Consider the following 21,310-nt stretch of genomic DNA (forward strand, 5'->3'; position numbering starts at 1 on the left):
ATTTCGGTGGGTGAAGTGGGGTTTTGGGTGGGATTTTCGGGTGGGTGGTGGGTGGTGGTGGGAGTTTGCTGGGCTGCTGGGGTGGTGGTGGGAACCAAGTTGGGGTCCTCTTTTCTCTCTCCTCCCTTCCCTTAAACCCCATATGCAATGGCCCCACATGCTTAATCCCATACCCTTATTCTCTCCTAATCACTCCTTTAATTTGTGCCTAGGGAACCCAAATTTTCAAAAGTGTAACATCTAATAAAAAACGGAGGAAGTATATAAAATTAGTAAAAAAAATTTGATAAAACTTGATTAACGGTTAATGGTTAAACGGAAAACCGTGCCGAAAAACCGACTAACCGTTTATGCGGTTACCGGTTTGAACGGTTACGGTTCACAAATATGGCGAACCGATACTTTCGGTCACCGTCGCGAAATTTTATTTCGATACGGTTAACCAATCATGAACACCCGTAACTGCAGCACTGCCGACTTCCTATAGGTTATGTTCATCTACTTCCATTTTTCTTTTTTTCTTTTTTCAGGGAAAACAAACTCAAATGTTTTCTTAATTGTTTGCAAGTTGATTGTTAATTTTTGAATGTTGAGCTTGAATACTAAAACTAGTTGAATAGTTGATTCAAATCACTTCGATTTTAAAGATAAGGTCTTTGTTTAATATTTACCCTCCGTTTCCTAAAGATCTTCCCACTTACTGTTCCTACAGATACCAAGGAAAATCAAGTTGTGTGGGGGGCATGGTGTGAGTAAAGTAGGAGAGAGAAAGGGGTTAAAATAAATAAACAAATAAGAAGGGGTTAAAGTAGGAGAGAGAAAGGGAGTAAAATTGAATTAATAATGTAATGGTGGACCATATGATAGTGACATTGGACCATATGATAGTGACATGAGAGGGTAAATAGGAAAATTTGTTTTGCCAAATAAGGAATAAAGCAAAAGAGGGAAGACCTTTTGGAAACACCCTTAAACGGAAAGAGGGAAGATCTTTAGGAAACGGAGGGAGTAGTTGTTAAATTGATAATTTAACACTAACAACAAATTAACAATTACTATGATAATCTATGAATGAAAAAATAAGTTAGTTTGAATTGATTGATTTATATGATAAATTGATTATTGGTTATTGATTTGATTTCAAATGAAATATATAGTAGATAATAATTAGTTTGTTTATGAACTGCATATAGGAAATGACATCTGGCTAAAAAAAATAAACGAAAAAAATCCGATCTTCGACTATTTGTATAATTATATATATATATATATATATATATCTATTTTCATATGTTACGATTTATGGCGTACAATATTGAATAATGTTTTAGATTGTAATATTTATGGGGTCAAATATCGAGACCAAGATTCAATTAATTAATTAATTACATTAATGCGATTTGAAAAACTGATCACAATATGGTACGGTCTAATCCTTAATTTTGGTATTTGTTTTAGTATAAGAAAAAGATTTCATAGATATTTTTCACATCATACAACGAAACATTGCTGCTTACCTTATAAGCAGATTTATTGAAACATTACAAGTACATATTAGAAAGATGCATAATACGCAGACTACATGCTCAAGTACATAAAAACAAACAACAGTTCACAAGCCTCGCATCAGCTAGTGTAGTGCAAGGTCTGTTCAAACATTAGCTTAAGCAACAAGTGGAAGCAGGCGACCATAGTTATGAACCCAATTCGGAATAGCTTTGTTGTCGTTCTTCGCATCAATTGCTCCGGCGGTGCTATCACACTTAGGAGGTACCTGGATTAAAGCAACAGGGAACCACGGACTTTTACCTTTATCAGAATCGAACTGAAGGAAGTTGCCTAATTGGAAAACTTTGGCTTCGGTAACTGTCATGACCTCTCCAATTGGTTGGTTACCAAAGGTGAGCGTGACAGTCACTCCCTTGACATTGGTGAGCTGCCGATATTTTATGATCGCTGACATTTGGGGTTGGCAGACGACACGATTACCGATACCGAACATTGTCCTACTAACGGCACAAACACCTTGCAATTGAATCGATAACATGTGGGAGTCTACGTTGATAGGATCGCATCGAAAGTGCTCCACATAATCAGGGAAAAGCCCGGGAGGTATATCGTAATGACGCAAGATGTCAGAGACTGAATCAAAGCCCGGGCAGTCGGTAGTGGCGGAGGACAATGTTATAGTTAGGAGGAGGAGAGCGAGAGAGAGGGAGATCGTGGCTGTTTTTGGAGACATATTCACTGGATGAGTTTTGGATATTAAGAATAGAGATGTTTTAGTGCTAGAGCATGCAGATTATGCTTCTTTATTTATAGAGGGTATGTGAAGGACTTGAGTGTCATTTCATGTAACTTTCCTTGCCAATAATCATCTAAATAAAGAGCATCACGTGGTACAGTCCTTTGTTGATGAATACCTTTTAATATATTAACTAGTTATTAGGTCTGGGTTATGCCCCAAATAAGAGAAAATTTCATTTACTAATAGAATACTTTATAATAATAACACTAAATACAACTTAGCCTAGTGGTTAAGACTTTAGTATATGTACTTGAGCTCTTGGGATCAAACCCTATACTATGCGATTCCTAAATTTTTTTATTGACATGGATTACATGAACTAAAACTCCCTAGGGAGAGCACAATGCGGCACAGTTTTTTGTTTATGCACGCCTTTTAATATATTTGTAGAGATATAGTTATTAGGTCCGACTATTTCCCGAGTAAGTTAAAATTTCATTTATTAATATAATACTTTATGATAATAACACTAAATACAATTTAGTCTAGTGGTTAAGACTTTAGCATATGTACTTGAGGTCTCGAGATCAAACCCTATACTACGCAATTTCTAAACTTTTTTTATTGTAATGGATTACATGATCTAAAACTCCATATATACAGAGAGCACCACGTGACACTTTTTATTGTTTATGCACGCCTTTTAATATATTTACTAGATTTTTTGCCGTGACGATGCCTCGGGCCAGTTACAATAAACAATTATGTTATTATTTTTAAATTTCATAATTTATTTTGCTACTTTTCGTATATTTTGTCCATTAAAAATTGAAAAATTCACGTCATGACGTGATAAGTAAAAAAAAAAAATTGAAAAGCTTGAGTTTGAAAACAATACCTTAAAAGAAATTATGGTAAAAGAATATGACATCAATATTCTCTTGTAAGTTAAGTATTTTTAGTTAATTATAATCATTACAAGACTTCATCATATTTTATTTGAAACATTAAACAACAAAGTCATTTTATTTGATGGTTAAGCTCTTACTTTTCACTTCAAATATTTGCACCAGAAATAAAACATTTGCATTAGAAATTTGAGGAGAACCAAATATTTAACTAAATGTAATCCAAGAAATACTCATCATGGTAGAATGTTGTTTTGACTTTCATCACTTTCCAATAGTATTGTAGGTACATAAATTTCTCTGGATCCACAATCCATAACGCGCCCTCCAGGATGGGTAATAAGACCATCTACTTTGTTTAGATCGTCGAAAAAAGAATGAAGTTGAGCAGAACTTAAATACATTTTCTATATTTCAATTAATATCCAGTGTCTTGGGTTATGTTTGATAGAACAAAGATTATGATTATTTATCATAATCGTGCATTTTATTTAGAACATCTACATTGCTTGTTTTCACGGTATTGATTCAGGCAGAGATAACGCCTATCTTTGATAGTAACTATTGGATAGAAAATGGTCCTAACATTATTACTGTGCGCATAGATAATAATACATGAATTGAAATGAGTGGCTCATACGATTTAAGACCGATTGATGCGTTGCCATAGCTTGGACTCTTGCCAATTCGTGAAACACATTCCTACACCAGCGTCAAACATGATCGGCTTCTCACATCCCCTTCCTTCTGTGCTTTCATATATTTAACTCTTGCTGATTTGTGATACACATGTCCTGAATGGCGCCAAACATGATTTTTTTTTTTTTTGATTTCGGCCAAACATTAATTGAAGTGGGGGACTACTAAGCTTACTCTTGGATCATAACTCTTAATTAAGACATCCTCCTGAATTTCTATGATTCACATGATGGCGTTGAATACTTATGTGTAATTATTTTTAATTTAACATATATAGACCATAGCAGGGGTGACGAGTTCACCTATAACTCTACTATTATTAGAATAACTTTGGGTCTTAACTTTGGGTCAACACAATACTTATGTCTAACTTTGGGTCCAGCAATACATATTTGTTTTTGGGTTTCATCCTAAAAAGGCCTCATAATAATGAAGTAGGTTCAAACTAGGAAACTCTTGTTTGAAGTGCTCCCAAAATTATAGGAACATTTCTTAGTTAAGTGCAGGATTTGCTAAATGACGTCCTATTTTTTTTTTTTTTACTAACGCCCTGTATTTTTGTATAAAAATACGAAGGTATATCCTTCTCTTTCCCCTCCATTTCCATTCCCTCACTCATTCCCCTTCCATCCCCATCCATTCCTCCCTCTCATCTTTCACACTCTCTCTCTCTCTCGTCCATTGCATTTCCTCCATTAGGACTACAAGATTTCAAATTTTTTCGACAAGTTCACATTTTCCAACGACTTCAAGTTTTTTTTTACCATCTACTTATTTTACGGAAAAACGCTAATGTAATTAAAAAAATTCAAATAAAACTGATAGAATGTATTGAACCTGGCGCTTCGAACAACTTAGCACGGAGGGTCTCGGTCCCTATTTTGGTCAATTTTATTTAGCTTTATTAGAACATATGAAAATAGAGTAAAATTTAGAAATTGACTTGAATGCCGAAAAAGTGCCCAAGCGCTTAAAATAAGTACCCAACCACAGGTATATGCGCCTAAAATAGACGCCCAACCACAGGTACATGCGCCTAAAATGGGCGCCTATATACCTAATTTGTTGTTGGCATCAAGTATAAGGATGAAATTCTCATTCCTGCTTAAATGGGAGGTCTACATTTATATTTATCAAAATCTGAATACTAGTTCCGCATCGAGCGAGCTACTGCATAGTTAGAAAAAGAGAAGAACAGATGAGAGGAGAGAAATGGCAGAGAAGAGACTGAAAAAAAATCGTAGAGGAAAGACAAGGAATCAAAGGGGATGATCTAATTTTTGAAGTCTTGTGTTGATCTAATAAAGTCACGTGACAATAACCTGATACAATAGGTTAATTTTTTGCTAGGTCCTATTAAGTCATAAGAGGTCATAGTTAGGTTCTCGAGAGAATAGTTAATAGACGGAACCTATAAAAGACGATGGCGAATAGTTGATCCATCTAGCGTCAATTTTTCCTATTTTTTCATATACATTTAATTAAATTAGGCTATGTTGTACGACAAAATTACAACTTAGCTTTTCACCCATTTGGAAAGGATTGTACCAAATAATACCAATGTGACAATGTAAGAGTCGGTTTATATAAATGTTAGATCCATCTCACAAACGATCATGGTTCAGGGATAGGAGAATTATATTTGATTCAATTTAAGATGTATAACTTCATATCAATGAATTAACTTTAAGCCGATTAAAAAAATCTTTTGTTAAATGATCACAACGTGGTACAATGTAGTACTTTTGGTAGTTTTAGTACTAGCACTATATGCACGTGATGCGTGCGACTGTATATTATCTTGTATTTGGTAGATAATTCAACAACTGATCTCCTTTTAAACAATAATTTAGGTTATGTTTTTTATTTATTTAAACATACATATATTTTATAGACGTATTTATGAGTAGTAGTTCAATTTAATCTTATTAGGTAATTTAATATCAACTGATTGTGAGCCCGAAAAAAATTTGAATATTATCTAAGTTTTTTAATTATTTTATGGTTTCTTTATTCATGTTATTTGAAATTGTTATTGCAAAGTTTAGATGGTAAGAATCGTTGTAAATCTTTGTTTTAATAATTGTTTGGAAATTGATTTAGTCATTAGTTTATATTTTCAACTAGTTTTTAACCCGTGCAAAAATTGCACGGGAGCCATATTTGTATGCGATATTATAAACTATTTGTCAGACAAAAAGAGACATGTTATTAATGTCTTCAAAAATTTTGTTTAATGAGATTGATTGAATCAAATTGAATTGACAACACATTATGGAAAAAAAAAAACAATTGCACTTTATCTAAATTGATACATAAAAAATAAGGTCAATTACAACTCAATACACAATTGAAACATTTTGAAAAACTTCCTTATAAACCACACTGGTTGTAACAGATGAGTTGCCACAATCATTGTTATATATCAAGATTTTCAAACCCTGTTTTCTTGTAACTCTTCAAACAACGTTATGCAATAGTCCGTGTCTAAATACATAATCTAGGCTTAATAAGTGGTAACTTTCTGCCGTAAAAGGGTCAATTTACTTATACAAAGCTGACTTGTTTAACGTTAAAAGTTGTCTTTTATATAAAAGTGACCCATTTTAAACTAAAAAGTGACCCATTTGGACTTGAAAGTGACTTGTTTTGACCAAAAGTAAAATAGTTTGATATAAACTTATTGTACATTGAATGCACATAATAGTAATTGAATATAAAACCACTAATCCTAATAATTTTATCTTCCACCACTTCGTTATACACCCTCGTTCCTGTATTTTTTTTCCTCTTCTTCTTCCTCTTCCTCTATCTCTTTTCTCATTCTCTATCTTTCCCTTGAAAATTGCCAAAGCAACATGAGTAACGTAGAAGTTATATGTTTTTATTATTATGTTTTAATGAACTTATTCTCATAAATTTTCTAAGTTGTAGTACGTACCTATGTTCGATTTTGAAATATTAAGTTAGTGTTAAATTACTAATTAAAATTGCGAAAAAAGAAGACCTCTTGTTGGGAAAGTCTATGGATGTCATGCCAAACGTGCATGATGTGATAAGATATCCCGTTAGCAAGTGCGCTAATTTCCTGGAGAAAAATCAATTGAGCACTTATGGTTGCATCCACATTATGATCGATCTTGGTAATGCCAAAAACCCCACCCATGGTTCTGTAGAAGTGATGATTTAGAAGTTAAAAACAGAATAGATAAATTCATATTACTTTAGAAAGATAATTTCAATTTTTTTAATCTATATAAGCATATCCACCTACAACTTTCATACAGCCTAAAAGGTTTAATTTGTGAATAGGAAATCAGCTATGAGGTTTTCATATACTCTAAGCTTTAGTTTCTTTTTTTGAAGTAGGGATTTCAAATATTCAGCTAATAGGATAATATATCTGCTATTGGCATGTCTATATTTTTTGGTCATATATGATGGTATCTTTAAATATTAAAGGGAGATAAAGTCATCCATATGCCCATCCATCACCCGTGGCAAGTACAAAATAAAAAATCATCCCTTTTCCACTACCTACTTCTATATCAGTACCTTCAATACCCAACCCACCACCTATCTTGTCCTCCAAAAGATTCACTTTACATGCCAAAATATCCACCCCATTATGTTAATTAATTTTAAGTAAAAGTAACTATATATGTGTACTCCATCACTTTTGAGCAGCGTATATAATGTAGAAGTGTTATTAAAAAAATTCTACTGGCCATATAAATTATTATAATTATAAATGTAAACCTGGCACATACAATTGCAGATTATCTATTTAGCAAGTAATTTTGATTATAAGATAATATTATAAATATAGATGATTTGTTGTTTAACACAATTTTTTTTAAATAATATAATAATACATTAAATTCATTTCAAATATATTATTTATACTTCCTCTGTTTCTTTTAACTTGCAACGGTTTACTTTTACACTATTCATAAACTCTAATTAGTTTATCTTTGGTGATTTATAGTTAATGAAAAACATATTCATGTGTAATTTTGTTATGCTATGACTGGTAAGCTCAAACATCTAATTGTATTCAAGAACTTTGGAAAGTCTATGGATGTCATGCCAAAGGTGCATGATGTGATAAGATATCCCATTAGCAAGTGCGCTAATTTCCTGGAGAAAAATCAATTGAGCACTTATGGTTGCATCCACATTATGATCGATCTTGATAATGCCAAAAACCCCACCCATGGTTCTGTAGAAGTGATGATTTAGAAGTTAAAAACAGAATAGATAAATTCATATTACTTTAGAAAGATAATTCCATTTTTTTTTTAATCTATATAAGCATATCCACCTACAACTTTCATAAAGCCTAAAAGGTTTAATTTGTGAATAGGAAATCAGCTATGAGGGTTTCATATACTCTAAGCTTTAGTTTCTTTTTTTGAAGTCGGGATTTCAAATATTCAGCTAATAGGATAATATATCTGCCCAGATATATTATCCTATTAGCTGAATATTTGAAATCCCGACTTCAAAAAAGAAACTAAAGCTTAGAGTATATGAAACCCTCATAGCTGATTTCCTATATTTTTAGATTTTTGTGCTTGTTTTTCTTAGAACTTTGAGATATGTATTTATTTTATTGTATGGTGTGGAATGTTTTTAGGGATAATTGTCTTTTATAGAGAATCTTTGTATTAATGGTATATTATTTATGCTGAGAAAAATTTGAAATCTAATACTTCCTCCATTTTTTATTAGATGTTACACTTTCCTTAACTTGCATGTTTCAAAATAGATGTTACACTTTTTCTTATTTCCTAAATTGGAAAGTTTTATGCTGCAAAGTTACTCACTTACCCTTACTTATAACAATTAACCAAAATTAAACTAACTTAATTTAATCTTATTATATACTAAACTAAATTAATTAAACCTCCTCCCTCTCTTCCACCACCCTTCGCTCCCCCACCACCTCAGATGCCCAATCCCCTCCCCCACCTCGCAGCCCCCTTCCCCACACCACAACAGCCCCACCCATGCAAAACCTCCCCCACCACCCCCACCCACAAAACCTTCCCCCACCCCCACCCACTGAAAACCACGCCATCTTCTTCGCGCAAAACCATAGGTCTTGCCAACTTCTTCGCGCAAAACCACATGTCCTCCATTTTTAGCGGTAGAGGTGGGGATTTTGAGGCTGGGGTGGAGTTTTCGGCAGTAGAGGTGGGGTTTTGTGAGGTTGGGGTGGGATTTTCGGCGCGTGGTTGGGGTTTTCGGGTGGGTGGATGGGGATTTCGGCGGTGGGGTGGGGTTTTCGGGTGGGTGGGTAGGGATTTCGGCGGGTGGGGTGGGCTTTTCGGTGGCTGGGGATTTCGGTGGGTGAAGTGGGGTTTTGGGTGGCTGGGTGGGATTTTTGGGTGGGTGGTGGGGTGGTGGTGGGAGTTTGCTGGGCTGCTGGGGTGGTGGTGTGGAACCAAGTTGGCGTCCTCTTTTATCTCTCCTCCCTTCCCTTAAACCCCATGTGCAATGGTCCCCACATGCTTAATCCCATACCCTTATTCTCTCCTAATCACTCCTTTAATTTTTGCCTAGGGAACCCAAATTTTCAAAAGTGTAACATCTAATAAAAAACGGAGGAAGTATATAAAATTAGTAAATTTTTTTTGATAAAACTTGATTAACGGTTAATTAATGGTTAAACGGAAAACAGTACCGAAAAACCGACTAACCGTTTATGCGGTTACCGGTTTGAACGGTTACGGTTCGCAAATATGGCGAACCGATACTTTCGGTCACCTTCCCGAAATTTTGTTTCGATACTGTTAACCAATCATGAACACCCGTAACTGCAGCACTGCCGACTTCCTATAGGTTATGTTCATCTACTTCCATTTTTATTTTTTTTATTTTTTCAGGGAAAACAAACTCAAATGTTTTCTTAATTGTTTGCAAGTTGATTGTTAATTTTTGAATGTTGAACTTGAATACTAAAACTAGTTGAATAGTTGATTCAAATCACTTCGATTTTAAAGATAAGGTCTTTGTTTAATATTTAGTTGTTGAATTGATAATTTAACACTAACAACAAATTAACAATTACTATGATAATCTATGAATGAAAAAATAAGTTAGTTTGAATTGATTGATTTATATGATAAATTGATATATATATATCTATTTTCATATGTTACGATTTATGGCGTACAATAATGAATAATGTTTTAGATTGTAATATTTATGAGGTTAAATATCGATACGAAGATTTAATTATTTAATTAATTACATTACTGTGATTTGAAAAACTGATCACAATATGGTACGGTATAATCCTTAATTTTGGTATTTGTTTTAGTATAAGAAAAAGATTTCATAGATATTTTTCACATCATACAACGAAACATTGCTGCTTACCTTATAAGCAGATTTATTGAAACATTACAAGTACATATTAGAAAGATGCATAATACGCAGACTACATGCTCAAGTACATAAAAACAAACAACAGTTCACAAGCCTCGCATCAGCTAGTGTAGTGCAAGGTCTGTTCAAACATTAGCTTAAGCAACAAGGGGAAGCAGGCGACCATAGTTATGAACCCAATTCGGAATAGCTTTGTTGTCGTTCTTCGCATCAATTGCTCCGGCGGTTCTATCACACTTGGGAGGTACCTGGATTAAAGCAACAGGGAACCACGGACTTTTACCTTTATCAGAATCGAACTGAAGGAAGTTGCCTAACTGGAAAACTTTGACTTCGGTAACTGTCATGAGCTCTCCAATTGGTTGGTTACCAAAGGTGAGCGTGACAGTGACTCCCTTGACATTGGTGAGCTGCCGATAGGATATGATCGCTGACATTTGGGGTTGGCAGACGACACGATTACCAATACCGAACATTGTCCTACTAACGGCACAAACACCTTGCAATTGAATCGATAACATGTGGGAGTCTACGTTGATAGGATCGCATCGAAAGTGCTCCACATAATCAGGGAAAAGCCCGGGAGGTATATCGTAATGACGCAAGATGTCAGAGACTGAATCAAAGCCCGGGCAGTCGGTAGTGGCGGAGGACAATGTTATAGTTAGGAGGAGGAGAGCGAGAGAGAGGGAGATCGTGGCTGTTTTTGGAGACATATTCACTGGATGAGTTTTGGATATTAAGAATAGAGATGTTTTAGTGCTAGAGCATGCAGATTATGCTTCTTTATTTATAGAGGGTATGTGAAGGACTTGAGTGTCATTTCATGTAACTTTCCTTGCCAATAATCATCTAAATAAAGAGCATCACGTGGTACAGTCCTTTGTTGATGAATACCTTTTAATATATTAACTAGTTATTAGGTCTGGGTTATGCCCCAAATAAGAGAAAATTTCATTTACTAATAGAAATACTTTATAATAATAACACTAAATACAACTTAGCCTAGTGGTTAAGACTTTAGTATATGTACTTGAGCTCTTGGTATCAAACCCTATACTATGCGATTCCTAAATTTTTTTATTGACATGGATTACATGAACTAAAACTCCCTAGGGAGAGCACAATGCGGCACAGTTTTTTGTTTATGCACGCCTTTTAATATATTTGTAGAGATATAGTTATTAGGTCCGACTATTTCCCGAGTAAGTTAAAATTTCATTTATTAATATAATACTTTATGATAATAACACTAAATACAATTTAGTCTAGTGGTTAAGACTTTAGCATATGTACTTGAGCATCTACTTGGTTTAGATCGTCGAAAAAAGAATGAAGTTGAGCAGAACTTAAATACATTTTCTATATTTCAATTAATATCCAGTGTCTTGGGTTATTTTTGATAGAACAAAGATTATGATTATTTATCATAATCGTGCATTTTATTTAGAACATCTACATTGCTTGTTTTCACTGTATTGATTCAGGCAGAGATAACGCCTATCTTTGATAGTAACTATTGGATAGAAAATGGTCCTAACATTATTACTGTGCGCATAGATAATAATACATGAATTGAAGTGAGTGGCTCATACGATTTAAGACCGATTGATGCGTTGCCATAGCTTGGACTCTTGCCAATTCGTGAAACACATTCCTACACCAGCGTCAAACATGATCGGCTTCTCACATCCCCTTCCTTCTGTGCTTTCATATATTTAACTCTTGCTGATTTGTGATACACATGTCCTGAATGGCGCCAAACATGATTTTTAAATTTTTTTTTTAATTTCGGCCAAACATTAATTGAAGTGGGGGACTACTAAGCTTACTCTTCGATCATAACTCTTAATCAAGACATCCTCCTGAATTTCTATGATTCACATGATGGCGTTGAATACTTATGTGTAATTATTTTTAATTTAACATATATAGACCATAGCAGGGGTGACGAGCTCACCTATAACTCTACTATTATTAGAATAATATTGTCTAACTTTGGGTCCAGCCAATACATAGTTGTTTTTGGGTTTCATCCTAAAAAGGCCTCATACTAATGAAGTAGGTTTAAACTAGGCAACTCTTGTTGGAAGTGCTCCCAAAATTATTGGAACATTTCTTAGTTAAGTGCAGGATTTGCTAAATGACGCCCTATTTTTTTTTTTCTACTAACGCCCTGTATTTTTGTATAAAAATACGAAGGTATATCCTTCTCTTTCCCCTCCATTTCCAGTCCCTCACTCATTCCCCTTCCATCCCCATCCATTCCTCCCTCTCATCTTGCACACTCACTCTCTCGTCCCTTGCATTTCCTCCATTAGGACTACAAGATTTCAAATTTTTTCAACAAGTTCACATTTTCCAACGACTTCAATTTTTTTTTTACCATTTACTTATATTACGGAAAAACGCTAATGTAATTAAAAAAATTCAAATAAAACTGATAGAATGTATTGAACCTTGCGCTTCGAACAACTTAGCACGGAGGGTCTCGGTCCCTATTTTGGTCAATTTTAGCTTTATTAGAACATATGAGAATAGAGTAGAATTTAGAAATTGACTTGAATGCCGAAAAAGTGCCCAAGCGCCAAAATAAGTACCCAACCACAGGTATAGGCGCCTAAAATAGGCGCCCAACCACAAGTACATGCGCCTAAAATAGGCGCCTATACCTAATCTGTTGTTGGCATCAAGTATAAGGATGAAATTCTCATTCCTGCTTAAATGGGAGGTCTACATTTATATTTATCAAAATTTTAATACTAGTTCCGCATCGAGCGAGCTACTGCATAGCTAGAAAAAGAGAAGAACAGATGAGAGGAGAGAAATGGCAGAGAAGAGACTGAAAAAAAATCGTAGAGGAGAGACATGAAATCAAAGGGGATGATCTAATTTTTCCTATTTTTTCATATACATTTAATTAAATTAGGCTATGTTGTACAATAAAATTACAACTTAGCTTTTCACCTATTTGGGAAGGATTGTACCAAATAATACCAATGTGACAATGTAAGAGTCGGTTTATATAAGTGTTAGATCCATCTCACAAACGATCATGGTTCGGGCATGGGAGAATTATATTTGATTCAATTTAAGATGTATAACTTCATACCAATGAATTAACTTTAAGCCGATTAAAAAAATCTTTTGTTAAATGATCACAACGTGGTACAATCTAGTACTTTTGGTAGTTTTAGTACTAGCACTATATGCACGTGATGCGTGCGACTGTATATTATCTTGTATTTGGTAGATAATTCAACAACTGATCTCCTTTTAAACAATGACTTAAGTTATGTTTTTTATTTATTTAAACATACATATATTTTATAGACGTATTTATGAGTAGTAGTTCAATGTAATCTTATTAGGTAATTTAATATCAATTGATTGTGAGCCCGAAAAAAATTTGAATATTATCTAAGTTTTTTAATTATTTTATGGTTTCTTTATTCATGTTATTTGAAATTGTTATTGCAAAGTTTAGATGGTAAGAATCGTTGTAAATCTTTGTTTTAATAATTGTTTGGAAATTGATTTAGTCATTAGTTTATATTTTCAACTAGTTTTTAACCTGTGCAAAAATTGCACGGGAGCCATATTTGTATGCGATATTATAAACTATTTGTCAGACAAAAAGAGACATGTTATTAATGTCTTCAAAATTTTTGTTTAATGAGATTGATTGAATCAAATTGAATTGACAACACATTATGGAAAAAAAATAATTGCACTTTATCTAAATTGATACATAAAAAATAAGGTCAATTACAACTCAATACACAATTCAAACATTTTGAAAAACTTCCTTATAAACCACACTGGTTGTAACAGATGAGTTGCCACGATCTTTGTTATATATTAAGATTTTCAAACCCTGTTTGCTTGTAACTCTTCAAACAATTAGTCCGTGTCTGAATACATAATCTAGGCTTAATAAGTGGGTAACTTTCTGCCGTAAAAGGGTTAGTTTACTTATACAAAGCTGACTTGTTTAACGTTAAAAGTTGTCTTACATATAAAAGTGACCCATTTTAAACTAAAAAGTGACCCATTTGGACTTGAAAGTGACTTGTTTTGACCAAAAGAAAATAGTTTGATATAAACTTATTGTACATTGAATGCACATAATAATAATTGAATATAAAACCTACTAATCCTAATACTTTTATCTTCCACCACTTCGTTATACACCCTCGTTCCTGTATTTTTTTTCCTCTTCTTCTTCCTCTTCCTCTATCTCTTTTCTCATTCTCTATCTTTCCCTTGAAAATTGCCAAAGCAACATGAGTAAAGTAGAAGTTATAGGTTTTTATTATTATGTTTTAATGAACTTATTCTCATAAATTTTCTAAGTTGTAGTATGTACCTATATTCGATTTTGAAATATTAAGTTAGTGTTAAATTACTAATTAAAATTGCGAAAAAAGAAGACCTCCTCGTTGCGGAAAGTCTATGGATGTCATGCCAAAGGTGCATGATGTGATAAGATATCCCGTTAGCAAGTGCACTAATTTCCTGGAGAAAAATCAATTGAGCACTTATGGTTGCATCCACATTATGATCGATCTTGATAATGCCAAAAACCCCACCCATGGTTCTGTAGAAGTGATGATTTAGAAGTTAAAAACAGAATAGATAAATTCATATTACTTTAGAAAGATAATTCCAATTTTTTTTTTTAATCTATATAAGCATATCCACCTACAACTTTCATAAAGCCTAAAATGTTTAATTTGTGAATAGGAAATCAGCTATGAGGGTTTCATATACTCTAAGCTTTAGTTTCTTTTTTTGAAGTCGGGATTTTAAATATTCAGCTAATAGGATAATATATCTGCTATTGGCATGTCCTATATTTTTTGGTCATATATGATGGTATCTTTAAATATTAAAGGGAGATAAAGTCATCCATATGCCCACCCATCACCTGTGGCAAGTAAAAAATAAAAAATCATCCCTTTTCCACTACCCACTTCTACATCAGTACCTTGTAATACCCAACCCACCACCTATCTTGTCCTCCAAAAGATTCACTTTACATGCCAAAATATCCACCTCATTTATGTTAATTAATTTTAAGTAAAAGTAACTATATATGTGTACTCAATCACTTTTGAGCAGCGTATATAATGTAGAAGTGTTATTAAAAAAATTCTACTGGCCATATAAATTATTATAAATTATAAAGTAGAACCTGACACATACAATTGCAGATTATCTATTTAGCAAGTAATTTTGATTATAAGATAATATTATAAATATAGATGATTTGTTGTTTAACACAATTGTTTTTTACAATAATTATAATAATACATTAAATTCATTTCAAATATATTATTTTATACTTCCTCTGTTTCTTTTAACTTGCAACGGTTTACTTTTACACTATTCATAAACTCTAATTAGTTTATCTTTGGTGATTTATAGTTAATGAAAAACATATTCATGTGTAATTTTGTTATGCTATGATTTGGTAAGCTCAAACATCTAATTGTATTCAAGAACTTTGGCGAGTAGATTTCGTGCAATCCCAAGTTGCCTTCTTCGATCTTTAGAAATTGAACTCATATAGACTTTTGTTCTCCTCTGATTTAAATCTGCACAATTTGTACGAAAATTTTTCTGTTTCATAAATTTAAGATTTAAGATTTTTTTTTTCTATAATCATGGTTTAGCTTGTGATTTGATATTTTTTAATTGTATATTAAATATACATTAAAATTGGCTTATAACCCATTTGTTGAGCGGCTGATTTAGTTAATGTCATGGTGGATCAATGAACCACAATTTTTTTACAAAAAAGTTGATTAAAAAGTACGGATAAAGTACTTCACAGAATCATAATTTTACATTATCCACTTTGAAGTATAAATTTTTGTTTATTTAATTAAAGGGAGGTAGAACTCTTTTTAATCTATTAACAATTTTGATAACGTTAATCAGATAAACTCCTTTTCTTTTAGTTTGAAATTGAAGTATGAATTATGATAACATTACTTAGGTTTCAACTTTTCATATTTATTAACTTTAATGAACTTGTAATGAACCTTCAGTTTTAGACTACACTCATGACAATAATCAAAATATACAACACATTTAATTATATTGTACCTTATAAAATAACAAATCTAAAATATTACTTCTATGTCATTATTGATAGGGTGAGTAATATATAATGTAACGCCCCGACCTCTAAACATTATTTTTAAGTTAATTAGTCCAATGTTAGCAGCGGAACTTAGATGGTCGGTGCGCTACTGTCATATTTTTCGTTCGAGAAAATACAAGGCAAACATTCGTTCATGACGCTAAACATATTATAGTTATTAAAATAAACATCTTAATTATATAAATATAAATAGCTAAGCATAGATGATTACGTAGTTATAGTTAAACTAAGTTTGTGTTCTAGTGATCATAAATTTAGATTACATAACCAATATAGTTTTTTTTCATAACGTAAAGTAGTTGATCATCCTCACTTCGTTCTACGCCATCCCGTCATCTTCATCAGTACCTAAAACCAAAAGCAAAATCGTGAGCCGAAGCTCAGTAACATACTACCCTAACAACTTAAATTCATTTCAATTTATTTTATTTGCAAACAGGGAGAAGAGAATATAGTAAAACAGATTTCAAATTCGTAATGAAATAATAGCAAAGTAAACAATTATAAATAGCATCTTGATACTTCATAAGTTCCCATTATATATCTTTTCATCTTTTAACATGGTAACTGGCGAGTATAGACATGTGGGACGTCTCCCACCATGTGATGATCCTCATGGAGCCCAACTCCCTTGTTGGATACACCACCATGCGATGATCCTCAAGGAACCCCGCTCCCTTTTTGGATACACCGCTCGCACCAAAATAACATGCGGTACCCCTCAAGGAGCCCGGCTCCCTTTTCGGGTGTACGGCGGGTGCGAAGGTACGTGCACGACCATAAAGTAGATAAGCGTAACATTATACTGCCAGAACCTCTTTCGCTTTTATTTATCATGTTTTGTTTGTTTAGCATTCATCGACATAAGACATAGATCTTCCATGAATCATACTTGAGCATCAATAACTCATAAGATCATTATGTACGAAAATCATTCAAAGGCAATTTAATCCCACAATCCATATAAGAATCACATCGCAAAATTCTTAACATAATTATAAGGGTTTTTCTACGTTATGCCCTCGTGTTTTTTCATTTTCTACGTTGTACCCCATCAATCTGGAATTTCTACTCTATTCCCTTATGTTATCTATTTTTAATACAAAATGCCATTGCCGTTAAGTGGTTGTTATGTGGCCCGTTAGTGAAATTAATAATGATTAATTAATTGAATTAATTTGAGTTGATGTAAAAAAAACACGTGAGGGAAACTTTCCCACCAAAAAACTAGGGTTTGACTCCCTTTTATTAACTTCTTTCCCCTTCCCCAAATCTTAATCTTCTTCCTTTTCTCTTTGAAGCTCCTCTCCATCATCAACAATGTCAACTGCCAATTTTGCATTTTTTTGTGTGGTTGCACAGTGGACATATGATTAGATGAGGAGATGATGTAGATGTTTTTTTGCTCTGGGATTTTGTTTTTGGGACAGGGTGCGAAGAAGAGGGAGTAAGGAAGATCAATGATCAAAACATGAGAGAGAGAGGAGGGGTATTTTATTTTCTTTTTTTTGTTCGAAAAAATTATAAAATTGATGGTAGGTGACAAATTTAATGTCAAACCTAACGTCCGTAATTAATAAGCCCTCATTAATGGCATTTTGTTTAAAAATAGATAACACAAGGGCATAGTGAAGAAATTTCAGAAAGATGGGGTACAACGTAGAAAATGAAAAAACACAAGGGCATAACGTAGAAAAATTCTAATTATAAACATCATTTCATAAACACATTTCGAAGGGGATCGTGGGTGTTAGCAATAGATGTTACCTCGATTCCTGCTTAATAACCTTGAAAGCCGGGGGAGGCTGTAATATCCTTTCCGTTTAATCTAACCATGAAATGACGCAACAAAATATATAAATATTCGATTTATTTTAACAACTAACCTTTAGTTATTAGTATTACTTTTACTCCCTCCGTTTCATTTTAATTGTTACACTTTGACATTTTACACTATTCACAAATTGCACTTTGACCCTCGTATGTGATTTATATGTGAATAAAAACATAGTCATGTGGGATCTTGTTAGATTCGTCTTAGTATGTATTTTATTAATATGTACCTTTTATAATTTTTACAAATACGAAACTAGAGATATATATCGTCAAAGTTTTGCATTGGCATGCGTGAAAAGTGCAAGTGTGTAGATTAAAATGAAACGGAGGGAGTATTATTGAATATCGTTATTGACGCTACATATATTCATTAAGCTTACGTTACTTTAATTAATAGAATTATAATTTTACTCGTCATATATTTGTACTATAGGTACCTTATTGATTTTAATAAGTAAATTAGCTTCAACAAAACAATTTTAGTTATCTTAAGCAAGCTAACCGAAAAAATCATAATATTCATTTACGATTTTTTCGGATTACAAGAGTAAATGGACAATTAGTGTTGCATAACTAAATTTGCTTAGTTTATAGAACAACTTGTCAACTTAACTATAATATATCCATTAAGCCTAACAAATTAAGTATGTGGATTTTATTGATTGGTTTAATTAAACTAAAACCAGATTTTAGGCCCATATTATGAATAATTAAAGATGGGTTATACTTGGACTCAAACTACAAAAGAAATCAAAGATTTAAAACAAGAGTGAAGAGGTATTTTCATACCTCTCCTTCACTGGCAGACAAAGAACAGGGGAGGAGGGAAGAAAGTTTGGCGGTGGGGTCGGGGGTCCGGCTGCGAGGCCGGGCAACGGTGGTTCTTCGGGGTGGTTCATCGGCGCAAGGAGGAGAGAGAAAGGGGCCGCGAGAGGAAAAGAGAGTTGGGGCGCGAGAGAGAAGAAGAGAGTTAGGCGAGAGAGAGAAGAAGAGAGTTAGGCGAGAGAAGGAGGGAGAATACAAGTATGCGGGTGGTTGGCGTTGCGGTGGTGGCGCACAGGAGGCGCGGTGATGGTTTGGTGTGGTAGAATGCGGCGGCGCTGCGGTCTATGAGGGTGGTGGGCAGGGGGTTTGGTTCGAAACAGAGGAAAAAGAGAGTTGCGAAAAAAAACAGAGGAGCCACATTGTAACCGTCTTGAAAATTAAAAGAATTTACTTAACGATAATTGTAATTATTTATTATATATTCTTATTTTATTCGAATTGGAAAATTAATATTATATTTATTATGATATATTAAAGTTATTTACGAAATTAAATTTCGTAATTTACTGTGGTTTTATTTCATATTTTCATAAAATAGGTCTAATTGGGTTAAGTATTGTAGTTAAAAAAAAAAGAAAAGAAAAGAAACCAACCTCATTTACTATTTTCTTCCTCCTCATTTCGTGTCTCATTGAGAGACAACCAGAGGACTTCTTCCTCTTGCTTCTTGTCTTGAGTTCAAGGTGCCACAGAGGTTTCTCACGAAATCATCACAAATCCACCAAAACTGACCTTCTAATTCTTCAACCAATCGAAGAAGCTAAAACCCCATATCTATCTCCTTCTCGTGAAAAACCCGAAGCCCCTCACCTTCCCTGTGAAAACCCGAAACCAGACCCCTCGAAAGCCTGCGCTCCTGCCTTGCCGGTGTTTTCTCAAGCTCGCCGGAGCTTCGCCATGCCGCCGTTCCCCCCCATGTGTTGTTGATGCTCTACTCCCTTCCCATCTCTTTCTCTGCTCTGTTCGTGCTCTGTCGTCATTGCGCAGCTCGCGTGCCGTCGCGGTGCTGCTGCTGGTGGCTGCGTGGTGGTGGTGTTCCGTTAATGATGCGCCGCTGTCATTGTGGTGTTGTTCTGCTCTTGTTCTCTTTCCTTTGTTCTTGCTCGTTGATGTCGCAGTGGTTGATGTTGTTGTTCTGCCGTCGCGGTCGACTTGCGTTGTTGTCGTCGCCACCTCGGTGTTGGTGGTACACCGAGTACCGAAGGTACTAATCCTAGTTATGAGTTATTACGGCTGTTATCAATTATCAATTTGATTTCTAGTCTTTGAGTCAAATTATCAATTTAATTGTGGATTGTTGTTGTTGTGAATTGATATATCAACTTGATTTGTACTTATGTTGGTTGATTGATCAAATATGGCACTTTAGGTTGTGAATTGGTTGTGACAAACTCAAATTGGAGTAGCTCCTTCACTTTATTAATAAACATAGTTGATCTGTTGTTGGTTGTGGTAAGGAAGTATGATTAGAAATTCTTAAGTTAGTTCAATAAAAGTTACTAGTTTCATTTGATTAATGGGAAGCCTTATTCTAGTTACATTGAATAGTAAGTTATACAATTAGATTAATGTTCTTAATTAGAGATTGCCATTAAGATTTATGGAATGGTTTGTATTAACTAAGTTAGTCGAATTGATTTATATTTCGAAAATCAGTGGGAGTAGTTCCCGAGTATCATTATTGTTGTGGTGTTGAGAATTGTTAACTAAGGAAATTGAATAAGTTGAGTTATGTGTGTCATTGAATTAATAGGATTAGAAAGCTATGACTTAATGAGGGTAATGTAAGTTGGGTAATGTAAGTTCCTTTGGTCCCAATGATAGTAGAATGTTGTTAATCTTTCTACGGTTATTGTATTGCCAAGAATAGTAGTAATTTCAGTTTATTGTTCTTGGTAAGTTAAAAGTATCACGATTAAGAAGTTCTTAATATATAAATTAGTTAGCCAATGACTATTTGTATAACTTTAAAGAATGAATTGGTTATGTCAGTTTAGTTAACTAAAGAAAGAAAAAGGATTAATTAAGTATTGATAATATCAAGATTGTTAGAAGTATACTCTATTGCAACGTCCATCTCCTATTATAATCGATTTAATGTGATGAGGGAATACCCTATAAACGGCTTAATGTAGTAAAGTTAGAACACTATTTATAATTTACTAAAAGGGAGTTAATATGTCTATTCTTTTTAGTAATACTTGCTAAATAAAGTTGGTAGTTCAG

The 21,310-nt window shown here is 33.7% G+C and overlaps 2 protein-coding genes across 2 annotated transcripts; both read right to left on the reverse strand.

The window, feature by feature from the left end:
• Window positions 1-1,663: 1,663 nt before the first annotated feature.
• On the reverse strand, window positions 1,664-2,242 carry LOC125491738 (uncharacterized). The gene has a single exon (XM_048633831.1). It carries the CDS (start codon window positions 2,240-2,242, stop codon window positions 1,664-1,666), a length of 579 nt encoding a protein of 192 aa, XP_048489788.1.
• An 8,146-nt stretch (window positions 2,243-10,388) lies between these two features.
• On the reverse strand, window positions 10,389-10,967 carry LOC125499406 (uncharacterized). The gene has a single exon (XM_048648174.2). It carries the CDS (start codon window positions 10,965-10,967, stop codon window positions 10,389-10,391), a length of 579 nt encoding a protein of 192 aa, XP_048504131.1.
• Between the last annotated feature and the right edge of the window lie 10,343 nt (window positions 10,968-21,310).

Source organism: Beta vulgaris, chromosome 7, assembly GCF_026745355.1.
Source record: "Beta vulgaris subsp. vulgaris cultivar EL10 chromosome 7, EL10.2, whole genome shotgun sequence".
Taxonomy (NCBI): domain Eukaryota; kingdom Viridiplantae; phylum Streptophyta; class Magnoliopsida; order Caryophyllales; family Amaranthaceae; genus Beta; species Beta vulgaris.